This window comes from Taudactylus pleione, unplaced genomic scaffold (genome assembly GCF_031769625.1).
Source record: "Taudactylus pleione unplaced genomic scaffold, aTauple2 ptg000092l, whole genome shotgun sequence".
Classification (NCBI taxonomy): Eukaryota; Metazoa; Chordata; class Amphibia; order Anura; family Myobatrachidae; genus Taudactylus; species Taudactylus pleione.
In genome coordinates this window covers 7,509,467-7,524,727 of record NW_028284494.1, presented here as the reverse complement: position 1 = coordinate 7,524,727, position 15,261 = coordinate 7,509,467, and the positions used below count along the sequence as shown (strand labels likewise).

Sequence of the window (15,261 nt, the reverse complement as noted above, 5' to 3'; positions counted from 1 at the left end):
CAATGCCTTTCTGAGAAGTATGCCATTCTATGATCCGCAGTTTTGCTAATCTGCCGCTCCCTGTCATACAAATAAGAGAAAACCCTCAGTAGAAAAATCAGCTTAGCTCAGAGGTTCCTGAACTCCACCATTACAGTCCAGGCTATAAGGCTATCCATGCTTGAGCATAGGTGACTTAATTAGTACCTCAGTCAATTTGATTTAATCATCAGGACTCAAGCATGGATATCCTTAAAACCTGGACTGTAATGACGGAGTTTGGGAAACTCTAGATTAGCCCGATGACCACCACAGTAAACTGCTTGGGCAGTATTGTAATGATGTATGTTTTGCAGGATCTAAGCTGCAGCAATTGTCTCTTATCCTACTCACCATGTACATCATTTACGTTTAATAAAGATGGGTAATCCCAAATAGTCATTTGGTTTTTTGGGAGTCCATGACCCGTGACCAGCTCTCTTGTGTCAGGCAGCCAAAGGATGGAACAGATCTGTTTCAGTAAAATGTGAAAGTCAATAATAGGCCTTGTATAGCCTAACTAAACTTATATAGGGTCACAAGCATTAGAAATAATAAGAACCTCAATATTCGTGACATTTATTCCTCCAGTGCCACTAGTTCCACTTGTGAGTTCATTTATACTTTTGTATAGTACTGTAATATGCCACATGCAAAATATACTGTCTTTACCTGGGAGTTTGTGTTGGTTGAGTTTATGTTTTTCCCATTAGTTGTGTCCCAAATACGTATATGTCCATCACTCATTCCACCGCCAATGGCAAGAGTTTCTGACAGCCATGGACACCAGCTTATCGCCTCAAGAGTACAAGTGTAACATAAGATATGTTAATGATGACACATTTAAGTTAAGTATAGATCATTGCCTTGTCTTTGTTTTTCATCTACCTCTATTCAAGGACAAACAAAAACGCAGATCATAACCCGTCATATAAAGCGTTACACTATACTTTGAATGTTTTTTTTAAATAAAATATTGCAAAGTTTTTACAATGAAGACGGATGCATTTGGGAAATGTTTTTATATTGCATAAAGAACAGGAAGGAGACCTTTTTTTTTGGGGGGGGGGGTTTCTTACTTCTGGCAAATGGTTTTTCAGGTGGACCTATGATAATTAATTAGCATGTCTCACCTTTACAGCTGTGGGATTCACAATGCTCTGTATGGGTGCGTTAAGCTTGGTCGACCCTAGATCACAGGGCCAGATGTTGAGGTGCCCATCACTTGATCCACTGGCCAAGTGTCTTTCTGATGGTGACCACTTTAGGCTACAGATGCCTTGCTTGTGACGTAGACTCCCAATGTGGTGTTCTGCCATACGGACATCATGATGGTGTACACTGCCAAGCCTGCAGCCACTGGGTTATAAAGGGGAACATATTTGTGCTTCAATAAATCATGTGTATAGCACAATCTCATGAAAATCCGTTTAGAGCATTGCAAACAGAGGGTGCTAAGGAAGAAATGTATGTTCAGGCGTTTTAACTATTTAAATTACAATTTTCTATATAGTTCATATTTTTAAATTGAGTTTATATGTTTGTGAATAGTATCTACTATTTAGACCATTAAAGCTGTCTTAAAGTTGTGGCCTCTTCGTATTTCTGTACTAGGACGCTGAAAAGAGGCCATATTGGGCCTGATTAGGCGAAGCACGCAATGCCAAACAGTGCTGTGATACAGCACGCAGTGGACTTGCGACAATATGGTAATGACTCAACCGCCGCCTTGTGCAAAGAGGCGCCCAGTGTCAGCGACACATAAGGCTCCTTATGAATGCGCAGAGGCTCGCTAGGGCACACAGAAAATGGTGCCAGCGTGCCTGCATTTTTCTAGTCACCCTGTTACCTTCGACAAACGCTGACTACCTGTCACTCACTAGAAAAAAATCCTTTCAGCGACCGCGGTTGCTAACCAATCACAATTTGGCGCATGCGCAGCAAAAAAATCGTTCCACTGTGTCCATCGACATTGTGTCTCTGAATCAGACCCACTGTACATAAAATTACATAATTCGGGGGGTATGTAGTTAGCATACCGCCGCTGCTAATACCGCCGGACAAAATTCAGATAGTTAAAGCTCGAAAGGTGTCTAAATGCAGATGCTTAAATAGAGACAGGCGTCTATATCCAGACGCCTCCATCCCGAACAAAGGTAAGCTGCGAATGGAAGCACTTAGTCGCGGGGGGGTTAGGGTTAGGCACCACTTTGGGGGACTTCGGGTCAGGCACCACCCCTGGAGTCTTAGGGTTAGGCACCAATAAGGGAGGGTTAGGGATAGGCACCACTTTGGGGGACTTAGGGTTAGGCACCACCCCGGGAGTCTTAGGGTTAGGTACCACTAAGGGAGGGTTAGGGTGGGGAGAGGAGAGGGTATGGGTACTTACGAGCCTCGATCAGCATTTTAACTGTTTTGTCTTTCAGCGTCGGTATTTTGTTAGGCGGCATTACATCCGCCGGCAATACATACTGATTCCATACGGGGACATACAAGGTTGAAAAAAACATGGGCAACATGATAGGGAAAAGCCTGCTCACAAGAGAGCTAACATTCTAATTGGAATAGGTGACACAGCTGAAACAAGCCAGTGCGGCTCAGACTGAGGGTGCACTAGTGTCCGTAATATAGGTAGGAGTGGGGTAAACTCTAACAGAACAATACATTACTAGAGTACCTTTAAAGATAAGAAGGCTAGGGGACAATTTGATCGGGTGTGATAGGGAATTCCATAAGTACAGTAGGTCGTGATACAGGAGAAGTCTTATAGGCAGAGGTATAAGGTAGTTACCAAAGGCGAGGTACCAGTTATATGTAGCTGTAAGATGGAGTGTGTGGAGTATATTTTAAGATGATACTTGAGATGTATGAAGGGTTTGTAGTGAGGATTAGTAACCTGAATTGGATTCTGACAGAATGAATAAGAGTTTTGGATGCATTCTGAGCAAGAAAATAATGTATTCTACCAATATTGTGAAAGTGGAGGCGACCAATGGCGGCTCCAGAGGTGGGGCTGCAGCACAGTCCAAAATTCAAATAGGGGAGCCACACCAACTGCCAGTGATGTTTGGCAGCATTTTTGAAGTGCAGTTGGTGAGGCTCCCCTATTTGAGTTTTGGACTGCGCTGCAGCCCCACCTCTGGAGCCGCCACTGGAAGCGACAGTACTCCTTGAGGTATTAAAAGTAACTAATAAAGCATGCACTCTGCTAGGAGGGCAGATGCAGTCATATCCAACTCAAGTCAGTGTGTGATAAAATAACCTTATTCCATTTCACACCATTCTCATATATTTAGGTCTAAGATGTGTTTATATAGTCAGCCCTTAATAACATTCGTACATGTATGTCTATGTTTTTAAGCTGTTAAGAAAAAAAAGAGACACCGCTCACCACATTTCAATCCAAATGCTGCAATGTATTGTGGAATTAAAATAGTGCACAGTGGTTTTGGTGAGCTACCTTCTCATCATGAGGACTGTCCTACCCTAAACATTGATATATAAACAATAAATTGCATCATCCAGTGCTAAGGATGAGTGAGACTCGTCCTCCACATAAAAAGTGCTAATTCATGCAGTTTGATGTATGATTCTTGCTTTAATAAATGTCACGCTTTAAAAGCCATAGATCAGATAAGATGAGATTCAGAATCACATCTGCACAGATTCACAATCGCTAACACAATAGGCGCGATTCCAAGTTGCACGCAAATCCGAGTGTGGCTGGACTGAGCTATTTTAAGTAAACTGTGCATGCGTCACATCCTGCGTACGCATTCTAAAGTACTTACGTGCGATTCTGAATCATACATTTCTTGGTCACTTCTCGCTTGCGGCTGGATGGGAGATACTGAGTGGCAAAGGGGTGGCAACGAGATGTGCGCCCATTGAATAAATTTGCCATAGTCATATACAGAGATGGACTATTCTGAGGTGAGTGTGTGTGCACGGAACCGACGGATCTCTGGCAACAAGGGTTAGTGCAAATGCTGATAATAGTGATGATGATTTCTCTCGCAAGCGGAGGGGTAGGGGTGGTTTGGTCACATAGATGAGTCTGATACTGAATATTTGGGGAGGTTCGCATGGGCCTTCTGATCAGGGGAAGGAATTGAGTCAGCATTACGTGAGAATCAGGCCCAAAGACTCACAATGGCTGGCACCTAACATGACGATGTCCTATAACTGCAATTGCTCCTAGGCATCGCCCTGTAAATTGCATACCACTCCTTGCCTGCTTAGTATGTGCTGATTCCAGCTTAGGGCTCCAACTACAGACATATGTCCATGCATGTTCCTGAGTCTCTTCTGTGTCTCAATGTCCCACAGCTGTAAAAGAATGACACAGCCCATTATTACAATGCTAATTATCATTCTTGTGTCTCTTTCTACATAGTGCAATTCTTTAAAAAGTCCATTAAAGAAATTAGATGAATGATACATATAAAAAAAAAAGTAATGTCTCGAACATTTCCCCAAAAAATAATTAACACATACGATATTAATTCGGCACTTGTACTAAAGTCCTTTCCTTGATGCCAAACTTATACATTGCAATCCACTCTGGACATAGTTACACATTGAGGGCCTTCAGTTTTGTGCGCAAAAGCAATCGCAGTTGCCATCACTCACGGATCGTAATTGCGAAAATATGCTAATGACTCCCCCTGTCGCCCAGTGCATGGAGACGCCCACTGAAAGCATCTCATATTCACCACTCACGCACATAACATCAGAAACATCGAACGCAGATCTGTCGGCCACCAGCCTGCTGAGTAGGTCTAACCTGTCGCAGACACAGCGGGTCTCCTGACACGCAGATGGCTTGCCTGCTGCGAGCAAAAACGCAGTAGCTAATTTATGGACGCCCAGAAAACAGTGTTTAAATGGTCTGATAGACCTGCGTTTCCCTAGCCACCCCCATTACCTCCCCCAAACGCTGACTGCCTGTCACTCACTTAGTGAAAAAATCTTATGTGCCAACGTAATCGCAATGTAATCACTGCGCGTGCTCAGTGCGGGATTATAGGCAAGCGCAATGGCTAATAATCACTCAATCTGCGTAACCATCGGTATTTGCGTACAAACATGAATCAAGCCTTACGCTTCAAATTCATCCTAAAACAAAATAATTTAAAAAAAAAGTACCTGTACTTCTCCATTGCTTGTGCCGATTGCCAGACAGGTCCCAGCACTTAACCAGGACACTGATGAAATATACGTTGACGGTGAATATAAAGGAATACTTTGTGTCACACTATTGTTTTCACCATTCCAGATATATGCTGCTGACTTTAACCCGATGGCAACAAGATTTTCTGGATTCCAATCCAGGAGGTTTAAATCTATAGACCAAAATATGTACATTTAAGGGGTGAGACGCGACTCTACTCATATAAAGAAAAATTCCACCTTTTAGGTGGAAAATGTTAACAATTAGCCCCAAGCCCCATTGCTACAGCTCAGCTTTATCTAGGATTCCCCATTTTCTGCACTGTGGCGGACCCTAAAGAAATGAGGCCAACGCAAAGGTGAGATCGTTTTGGAGTAGGCCGTAATCCCTATAAGGGCTCCGCCTCCTGCCCTTATCATCGCATTGCTTGGTGATGTCGGCACAACAATGACTGTGCCTGGTATTTAAAACACGGACTAGAGATAGAGGTAAGTAAATCGATACAGCCAATTTTGATATTATATTGAATTTCTGCAATTTGTGAATTGAATTAATTTTTGAATCAGTCCAGAATTACATTAAATTCCCCATTTCCACATTGTACATGTTCTTTGCTACCTACACAGGAGTATTATACAATGCACTGATTGGTGGGAAAGATCCCTTTTTTTTTTGCAGTTGCCATTAGTACCATCTGCTCTTTAACCAATCAAATAATCATGCAGTACATTGGCATCTTAGCATGGGCACAAGGCGTGCATCTGCAATAGGTCCCGGAGCTTAGGGGGTTCCATCTTCCTTGTCAAAATTACATGTGTTATATACATTTTTCACCAAAGGTGGCACATAGGCATACCTCCCAACATGACCCTCTCCAGGAGGGACACAATGCTCTGGTCCTGGACTTCCCTGGTAATTTATGACTGGTGGAGGCTCCAGAGGTGGGGCTGCAGCACAGTCCAAAATTCAAATAGGGGAGTCACACCAACTGCCAGTGAGTCCCAGCCAGTGATGTTTGGCAGTGTGTGAAATGACAGTTGGTGTGGCTCCCCTATTTGAATTTTGAACTGCGCTGCAGCCCCGCCTCTTACCAGGGAAGTCCAGGACCAGAGCATTGTGTCCCTCCTGGAGAGGGTCATGTTGGGAGGTATGCATAGGGGCCCTTACAGACTCTTGCTATAGGACCTTCAAATGCCTAGTTACGCCCCTGCATCTTAGCCAGTGTATTTATTTTACTATGCACTAACTATTGAATATGCACTTCTCACTATTAATGCCTAAGAAAAAAGCAGTGGTCTTGTAACACGTTGATTGATGGACTAACTAGTCCACATGTTCTCAAACTCGGCCCTCAGGACCCCAAACAGTGCATGTTTTCCAGGTCTCCTCACAGAATCGCAAGTTAAATAATTAGCTCCACCTGTGGATCTCTTAAAATGTGTCAGTGAGTAATGAATACACCTGTGCACCTGCCAGGTGACCTGGAAAATGTGACCTGTGTGGGGTCCTGAGCACCGAGTTTGAGAACCACTGAACTAGTCCATATTGGCAGTTCAGATGACAGTGAAACTAGTAAATCTATTTTATCCCCTTTATTAATCAATGGGGGTTATTCATCAGCAGACGGAATTGCAAAGCCGCACACAAGCAGCTTTGCAATTCCGTCCTTAGTAAAATGCAAATGCAGCAAGAGGTGTGTAGCAGATGATCCAATGCTGCGGGCTTGGATACCTAGTGACCAGTAGAGCCGGGTTAACCATCGGTGGGCGAAACTATTGATAGTTTTGTGAAAATGGTTACATACCATCAAGGTTAACCACCAATGGCTATACCCAGTGCTGTCTGCTGTTCCCACAGAGAGTGTAGATAGCTGACAGGAATTGGGTGAGACCAGAGTCTGGATCACATCAAACAGAATTTTGGGGGCTTTATATAATTGTAATAGAAATATGATGGTGTAATCATAGGTCTCTGATTCCAGCCTATTTTAAATAAAACCCTCCTTTGTGGGGGCCTAATTTCTTCAGGGACTCCTACAGCGCAGAGGTTGGGGTACTCAAAGAAGTGACACCCAGTGTTATGCTAATGAGCAGCCAATTGGATTGTAGTTATCATTTATCAAGTACTTTATAGAAAATGATAGCTTGAATGTCATTGGTTGCTATAGGCAACACCTCCACTTTTTTTTTTGTAGAACTGGAGGTATATCTATTACTTTGTAATAGTTTATTACTAAATGCAAGTTTATTTATCCATAAAATATCCATAAATTATTCACATCTAATGAAAAGTACTATAAATGAACTGTAGCTAAATAAACATTATAATTTTTATGATAGCTAGATAGATAGATAGATAGATAGATAGATAGATAGATAGATAGATAGATAGATAGATAGATAGATAGATAGATAGATAGATAGATAGATAGATAGATAGATCGATCTCCAGTCAGGATGTCAACAGTCAAGATGTCGATACCATAGTGTCAACATGTTCTGAACATCAACATTCAGGATATCGACATGTTCAGAATGTTGAAAGTTACAATGTCGATACTGACATTAAGTCGACATGATCAAAATGGCGACATTGTGAATGTCTACGTTCACAATGTTGACACGTGTAATTAGGGTTAGGCCACAATCTGGGTTAGGGTTATGGTCAGTTTTAGGCTAATATATCAATGTTAACATTGTGACTTAACATTTTTGAAAATGTCAACATTATGTCAGTGTTGACATTGTAAATGTCGACATTTTAGCGGTCTACTTTCTGAACATGTCAACATTCTGAATGTCGACATTCACAACATGCTGACATACCTCCAAACATTTTCTAATTTTAGACTCGGGACTTCTGGCGCGCGCTCCCGAAAAGATGGCGTGGCCTATCGGTAAAGGGGCATAGCCTTGCTGCACGCCCCCCGTTACATCAGTCAGGGGGCGAGCCCAGCACCCCTGGAGAAGCTGTCCTGCCCCCAGGCTCTCCCCTCATAGTGACCAGATGCCATGCGCATGCGAACGGCATCTATTAACCAGCTGCTCTGCAGCGCTCAGAGTGATCTCCCCAACTTCCCCCACCGCAGGACACTACGGCCCGCGGGTGGGACAGCGGTACAGTCCCTGAATGGTGGGAGTGTCCCACCAAAAGTGGGACAGTTGGGAGGTATGTGGTGACATTATGGTGTCGACATACTGAATGTCAATATATCAGTCCACTCCCAAAAACAGAATAAATAGTTGCAGTCATAATACTAATAAAGTAAGGATAAAATGCAACTTACAGGGACTTACAGTAATCATCCCGCAGCCCGGTCACATGGAGCTTCACTTCTGGCTGCAAGTGGATATCAGTAGAGAAATAATTTTTTTCACAGGAGATTTTTATCTTACGTTGTTGACAATCTAAACAGGAACATAATAAACAAGAGAATGACAGATAAAGGGCCTGATTCAGCAAGGAACGCAAGCTAGCAGACGCACGCATCCAGCCGCTGCGAGAATATGCTAATCAATGCATACGCACGGAGACCGCGGCACAAGAAGCAGACACCCAGCAAAACATAAAGCCGCCCACCTATGCCGTGTCGGGAACATCGAGTTCCATCGAAGCTGCGTGTAAGCTAAGGGTAGACCTGACCCTGCCGCAAGACTTGACAGATTCCTGCACGAAGAGAGGTGCCCGGCTGCGTGCAGTGCCACTGAGATTAATTTAAGCATGCCCCTGTAACGGCGTGCGAACGCACAGGCACGCCTACATTCGGCTGACTACCACCGTCACCACCCACAAACGGCACTTCCTGTCAATCAACATCGAAGGTCTCTGCGGGCTCCCTGTGTACTCTGAGAGAGCCCTTACCGTACTCAGTGACCTGTTCACGCACACCTGCAATGCGATGCATGCGCAGATCGCAAACATCGGCTCGCATGCGTTCTCACTTGCGTTGCTTGCTGAACCAGGCCCAAAGTCCGTTACAGCTGGCGTGCAGCATGGGCATTAAAAAACCTTCCTGTCAGAAGGATTTACAAAACTTTGTACACCGTAGCCATAACAGCTGCCCGCAACTGTGTACACATACGCAGCATCGGGTGCAGATCACGCAAACATCGACTCCCTGAATGAGGCACTCAGAATGTCTGCCACAAATGAGACACCAGAGTTATGTTATCTGTGTACGTGATCGCAAGACACAGCCGGATACACGCCCCAAAAACTGACAGAACACGCCTCCGCTTTAGCCGTCATTCCCCGTTACCTTCCACAAAATGTTTGCTTACTGCAAATTAATCCTCACTGCAACCGTATATGCAATTCAATCACAGCGAGTGCGCATTGCGGCTGTGACTGATAATCGCTGAACTGCGTGAACATCAGAATAACGTACAAGTCTGCATCAGACGCAATGTTGGTTAGTGAACTAAATAAATAGAAATGTAGAACACTTAAGGTGCATACACACGTAACGATTTTGTTACCAACGATTTTCTGAACAATTTTCTGTCAGATTATCTGTCAGATTTTTTAAAGTGTAATGAATTAATTTTTTTACTACAAACGATTTTTGTAACTTCCCTTAATGAAAATCTTTCAGTTGGTCAGTCAGAATGAACTACAAACTACAGACGGGAACGGACATGAACGATAATCGTTCATCGTTATAACTCAGAAACTGAACGATTTTTTCAACGATTAAGCGATAATGACGTCGTTATAGTTAAATCTTTCAAATAAAACGTTACGTGTGTATGCACCTTTAAGCTTCAATTAGACTCAGAAGAAGAAACGTCTATGTGGATTCCTTGGATTTTGTTTTATTAGAAAGAATCAGCTGGACACGGATAGAACATCATTTAAAAAAATATTCACAGCAAATAACTGCTTTATGTCCTGATGGTTTTGCTTTATGTCCTGATGGTATTGATTTATGTCCTGATGGTTTGCGTACAACTCGGATGTGTGAAGATCTGTGCATGTGCAGGATCTGTACTGTGTATGGGCAGATCTCCTTCTGTGAGCTCGCAGTGCTCGGACGCAGAAGAGTCACAACAGGTATTGACTCCCAATGTGGGGCAGCTACCTACTTCTCTAGTGCATCTTCATGCATGCACAAAATGGGCGTGGCCTTGTGCCTGCACACTTGCGCCCCCTGATGTGAAGGTGTGAACGTGTGTCATGCCCCTGTACTTGTCACGCTGGGGGCTTGCATGCACGCGTTATCCATCCCCACTTCAGCGCTTTTCGGTGACACCATTCAAGAGGGTGACACCAAAATATGAGGTTAGCTCTGCTATTTTGGTCACCCCCTTGGATGGTGTCATTGCGTCTGGTCTGCACCCCCACGACAGACGCCACTACCCAGACGCCGCAGCCTGATTGACAAGCTGCGGCCATTTGTGGGTGGAGCATGGGGAGTGTCAGGCAGTGTCCCTGAGTGATCCGATGCTGTGTCTTTGGACACAGCTGAGCATCACATAAGCCGGCAGGAGATGTCTATTTACACAAGATGCCTCCTGCGGCATTACCATATTTGAGCACAGTAGCTGCCTACAAAGACGCAGCTACTGTGCTACTACGTCTATCTCTGAATCAGGACCTATATTCCCCTACTACATGTACACACACATATACACTAAGGATCATTTTTGTCAGAATCCAATGAACCTACTGCATTGGTGTATCTATAATGGGTGCAGGGTGTGCGGTTCACGCGGCCCCTGTGTCCAGGAGGCCTACACCGCACACCCTGCACCTAAATAATTATTATATGTACCTCTCCGGAGTCCCACTTTGGCCGGTGCTGCAGACTCTAATCACTGGGAAAGTGGCACGGCGGCCATTTTTCCAGTGACTTTCGCATGTGCAGTAGAGATGTCTCTAGGAACATAGCGTGGGCACCATGTTCCCGGAGACCTACACATGTGCAATATACTATGGTGCAAAGCTAGAGTTTACTGCACTGCCAGAAAAGAGGGGGCCTGCACAGAGGCTGCACACGGGCCGACTACTCTCTTAGACCACCACTGACATGCTGGTATATTTTTGTATTGTGGGAGGAAACTGGAGAGCCCGGAAGAAACCCAAGCAAGCAAGAGAAGAACATATAAACTCCACACAGATAGGGTCTTGGTGGGAATCAAACCCAAGACATCAGTGTTATAAGGCTTTAACCATGCTGCTTATTAAGAGCCACTCACTTGCAGTAAGGCGCCGCGCCACTGCGGAGCTCATGGTCTTGTGTGATGATGACGGCATCATCTCACGAGGCTCCCTCTCTCTTCACCAGGCACAGCGACACTACACCCGCCGCCCGAGCTCCAGGCTCCGGGCGGGGACTGAGAGGCACTACAGAAAGGCAGGTTGGCTGGGTGACCGTGGGCAGTCTTATTGTGTGTCACAGTCGGTAGGGGAATAAGGGAGTTTGACACAGTGACTGATGGAAGAGCCAAGCGCGACACTGACTGCTGTAAGTTTGAGTCTGTGTGAGTAACTTGTCCTTGCTGCAACTGCTGCTGAAAGCTATACATTTATATATTCTATAGAATTAAATGTTAACTAAAAGGCATCCATCAACATTAGTGTATTAGAAATGTATAAATTATATATATGTACATTATATTTATACATATGATAGATAGATATATAAAATATATTGACAGGTATATCTACCTTTATTTGTGTTCAATGTGTGTGTGTGTGTGTGTGTGTGTGTGTGTGTGTGTGTGTGTGTGTGTGTGTGTGTGTGTGTGTGTGTGTGTGTGTGTGTGTGTGTGTGTGTGTGTGTGTGTGTGATATGTGTGTGTGTCTGTGTCTGAAGTGTCCGTATGGGGAAATTGCCTTGTTATTAGATTTAGGGGGAGATGTATCAAACCTTGGAGATAGAGTGGAGAGAAGTACCAACCAATAAGCTCCTAATTGTCATTTTTCAAACACAGTCTGCAAAGTGACAGTTAGGTGCTGATTGGTTGGTAATTTATCTCTCCACTTTATCTCTCTGCAAGACTTAGTACATCTCCCATATGGGCTCAATCCAATTTGCCGTGATGATCTCACAGGTGCGAGTCTTTGCAACAACAGCCACACTTCACAGCAGCACGAACTCGCACAAAAGTGCTCGCAGCCCCATAGGGCTCCGAGCTAAATTTTGAGAATTTAGGCTCGGAACAGGCCGTGAAGGGTGCAAGATGTGGTGCTGTTATTTTAACTGACATTTTAACGCTGTGGCATCGGCAACTCACACCCTTCGTGACTGATCGAACCACCTAAAATATTTTTGGAGAAATAAAATAAAGCTTGGCTAAGGGAAAAAATGTCTGTCAGTTAATTCTCTGTGCAGCCTCTAATACTGTATGTGTATCATATCAACATATTGCATCTGTTACCGTATTCTGCTACATGAGAAATTGTGTTGTAATTGATGCAACATTTTAGCCTTTCTTAATAAAGATAAAGGCCCTCATTCAGAGCCGTACGCTCTGAGCAGAGCGCACGCTCTGAATGAGGGCCGGCCTCCATGAAAATGGAGCGTCCTCCTGGACGCTCGTATAGCTGTGGGTCACCACCCACAGGCTATACGAGCGTGCAGTTTGATGGCCGCGATGGTCTTGACCATCGCGACCATCGAAACTGCGAGCCGGAGCCTGCGGTTGAGGTTTTCAGCCGCAAGCTCCGGAGTGATTTTGGCTCTATCAGAGCCAAAATCACTCCCACTGACATCACTAGTGATGTCAGTGGGCCGGCTTCTGACGGGAGGCATTCCCGTGGGAACGCCCCCGTCAGGGAGGCACGCCTACCAAAGGGGGCGTGCTGTCAATCAACATCGACAGCACGCCCCCTTTGATCAGACACAACGAGCGAAGGACTTTCCTTCTCTCGTCGCGTCTGGCGCATGCGCACGACGGAGCTCCCTCCGTCGTGCGCATGCTCAGTCCGGAACATCGACCCACTTGCGAGCGGACAGCCGCTCGCGAGTGGGTCTGAATCAGGCCCAATGTTTCTAAATGTGTGTGTACTGCCCAGGCTGATACAAGGAGGTGGTTAGTTCATTTGCTTACAACATTAAACCTATATTTTGGTAACGTTTCAAGAGTTCAAAGCATGAATTACTGGCAGGAGTGAAGGTGATGTATATAAATGTATGATGTAAAATTAATCATCTTACTGGAGACTGAAGTATTATAGAATGTGTACAGATTGGCACATTACTTGATAAATAACTATATTGGATGATTCCCCTTTTTAAATATGTTGCTTATTTAATAGAGATGACATCTTGTATTTACATTAGAATGTCCATCCAAATAGCATTATGATATACATTCTGTGCAGTCGTCAAGTTTACTTATAGATATCATAAGTATAGTGGTATATACCCCCAATCTTGTGGTGGATTGATTAACCTTAAGGAGGGATGATTTCTATGCTGCTTCTCAACTGTGGATATTATCAATCCAAAAATGAGAGGTGAGTGAGGGGAATGTGTTACTACAAGGATGAGCGTAGGTAATGTGTTGCTACAGAGGTAAAGGAGGAGAATGTGTTACTACAGAGGTGAGGGAGTGGAATAAGTTACTACAGGTGTGAGTGAGTGTAATGTGTTACTACGTGTGTGTGTGAGGGATTGTATTTCTACACAGGTGACGGAGGGGAATGTTTTACTCCAGAGGTGAGGGAGTGGAATATGTTACTACAGGTGTGAGTGAGTGTAATGTTTTACTACAGGTGTGTGGGATTGTATTTCTACACAGGTGAGGGAGGGGAATGTGTTACTCCAGAGGTGAGGGAGTGGAATAAGTTACAACAGGCGTGAGTGAGTGTAATGTGTTACTACAGGTGTGTGGGAGGGATTGTATTTCTACACAGGTGAGGGAGGGGAATGCCAAATGTGTTACAACATGGGCGATGGAGGGAAATGTGTTACTACAGAGGTGAGTGAGGATAATGTGTTACTACAGAGGTGAGGAAGGGTAATGTCTTACTATAGCAGTGATGCATTACTATAGAGGTGAAGGATTAATGTGTTACTGGAGTGGTGAGGTGGAAATGGAAACATCTAATGTCTAGCCGGGTAAAACAAGGTACATCAGCTAGTATAAAATAAAACTGGTAACAGTGTACTTTGCTTTGTCAAGCCATTTAGAAAAGGTGGTGTAATAGTTGTGTTGGTTGCTATAACTATAACTATCATTATATTTGTAACATACAAGAATAGTTAGAATAATCAACATAAAATCGAACATCCACTGTGAATGGTAATACCTCTCAATGTACATGTGTCTCGTTCACATATTCGGATATTACTGTCATGCTCCTTAGAAGATTCACCCTGATGTTCTCCAATAGCACCAAATAGTATCTGTGATTTAATTAATTAAGTTAATTTATTTAAAATATGTATTAAAAAATATATATTTCATTTATTTAGATTGAATTTACCAAACATTATGTATCAGATCTTAAATTACATGTCACGATTAGCAACATAGAGTACACATATGTTAGATAATAAGCACATAAAGCAGTTGGGAAAAATCTAAAGCTGCATACACACGGGACGATTTTCCTGAACTATAACGTTCAACAATAAATCGTTCATATCGTTAATTTTTATGCAGTGAACGATCGACTACGACCAACGATGCGCGTTACCGCATGAACGATAATGATATCTACGGTCGACCGTACATGCAGGCCAACTTGGACGATTTTGGCAAGATTTGCCTATAAAGAGATGACTTCACTGAAATATCTATCATAGATATCTATCAGTGTGTACCCCCAAAATCGTTTGCCCTGCACTACAGAAAGTTGGAGGGAAATCTTTCAGCAATATCTTTGGTTGTGCAGGTTGTACCGTGTGTATGCAGCATACAATCTACACACGTAAAGATTTTCTGTCCAACCATCCAACTTGTTGATTGGTTGGAATGAAAATCTGGTAACGTATGAAAGCAAATGACAATCAGCAATTTGCTGCCAAATGCCGGAAAATGGACAAAAACTGTTGTTTGAACAAATTGTTTAGTTCAAACGTTTAATAAACTTGTCTGATGACCATTTTCATCTGTTTT

At 43.6% G+C, this 15,261-nt stretch overlaps 1 protein-coding gene across 2 annotated transcripts in view; it reads right to left on the bottom strand.

Moving 5' to 3' along the window:
• The window catches only part of CDC20B (cell division cycle 20B), a 33,411-nt gene that overhangs the window by 2,272 nt on the left and 15,878 nt on the right, over positions 1 to 15,261 (bottom strand). For both annotated transcript variants that reach the window (XM_088469478.1, XM_088469479.1), the window contains exons 5-11: positions 14,450 to 14,546; positions 8,488 to 8,598; positions 5,167 to 5,363; positions 4,253 to 4,347; positions 1,152 to 1,377; positions 691 to 816; positions 373 to 490 (exon numbers count right to left, since the gene is read on the bottom strand). In XM_088469478.1, coding sequence (XP_088325604.1) covers positions 373 to 490; positions 691 to 816; positions 1,152 to 1,377; positions 4,253 to 4,347; positions 5,167 to 5,363; positions 8,488 to 8,598; positions 14,450 to 14,546 — 970 coding nt within the window. The remainder of the gene's footprint in view (positions 1 to 372; positions 491 to 690; positions 817 to 1,151; positions 1,378 to 4,252; positions 4,348 to 5,166; positions 5,364 to 8,487; positions 8,599 to 14,449; positions 14,547 to 15,261) is intronic.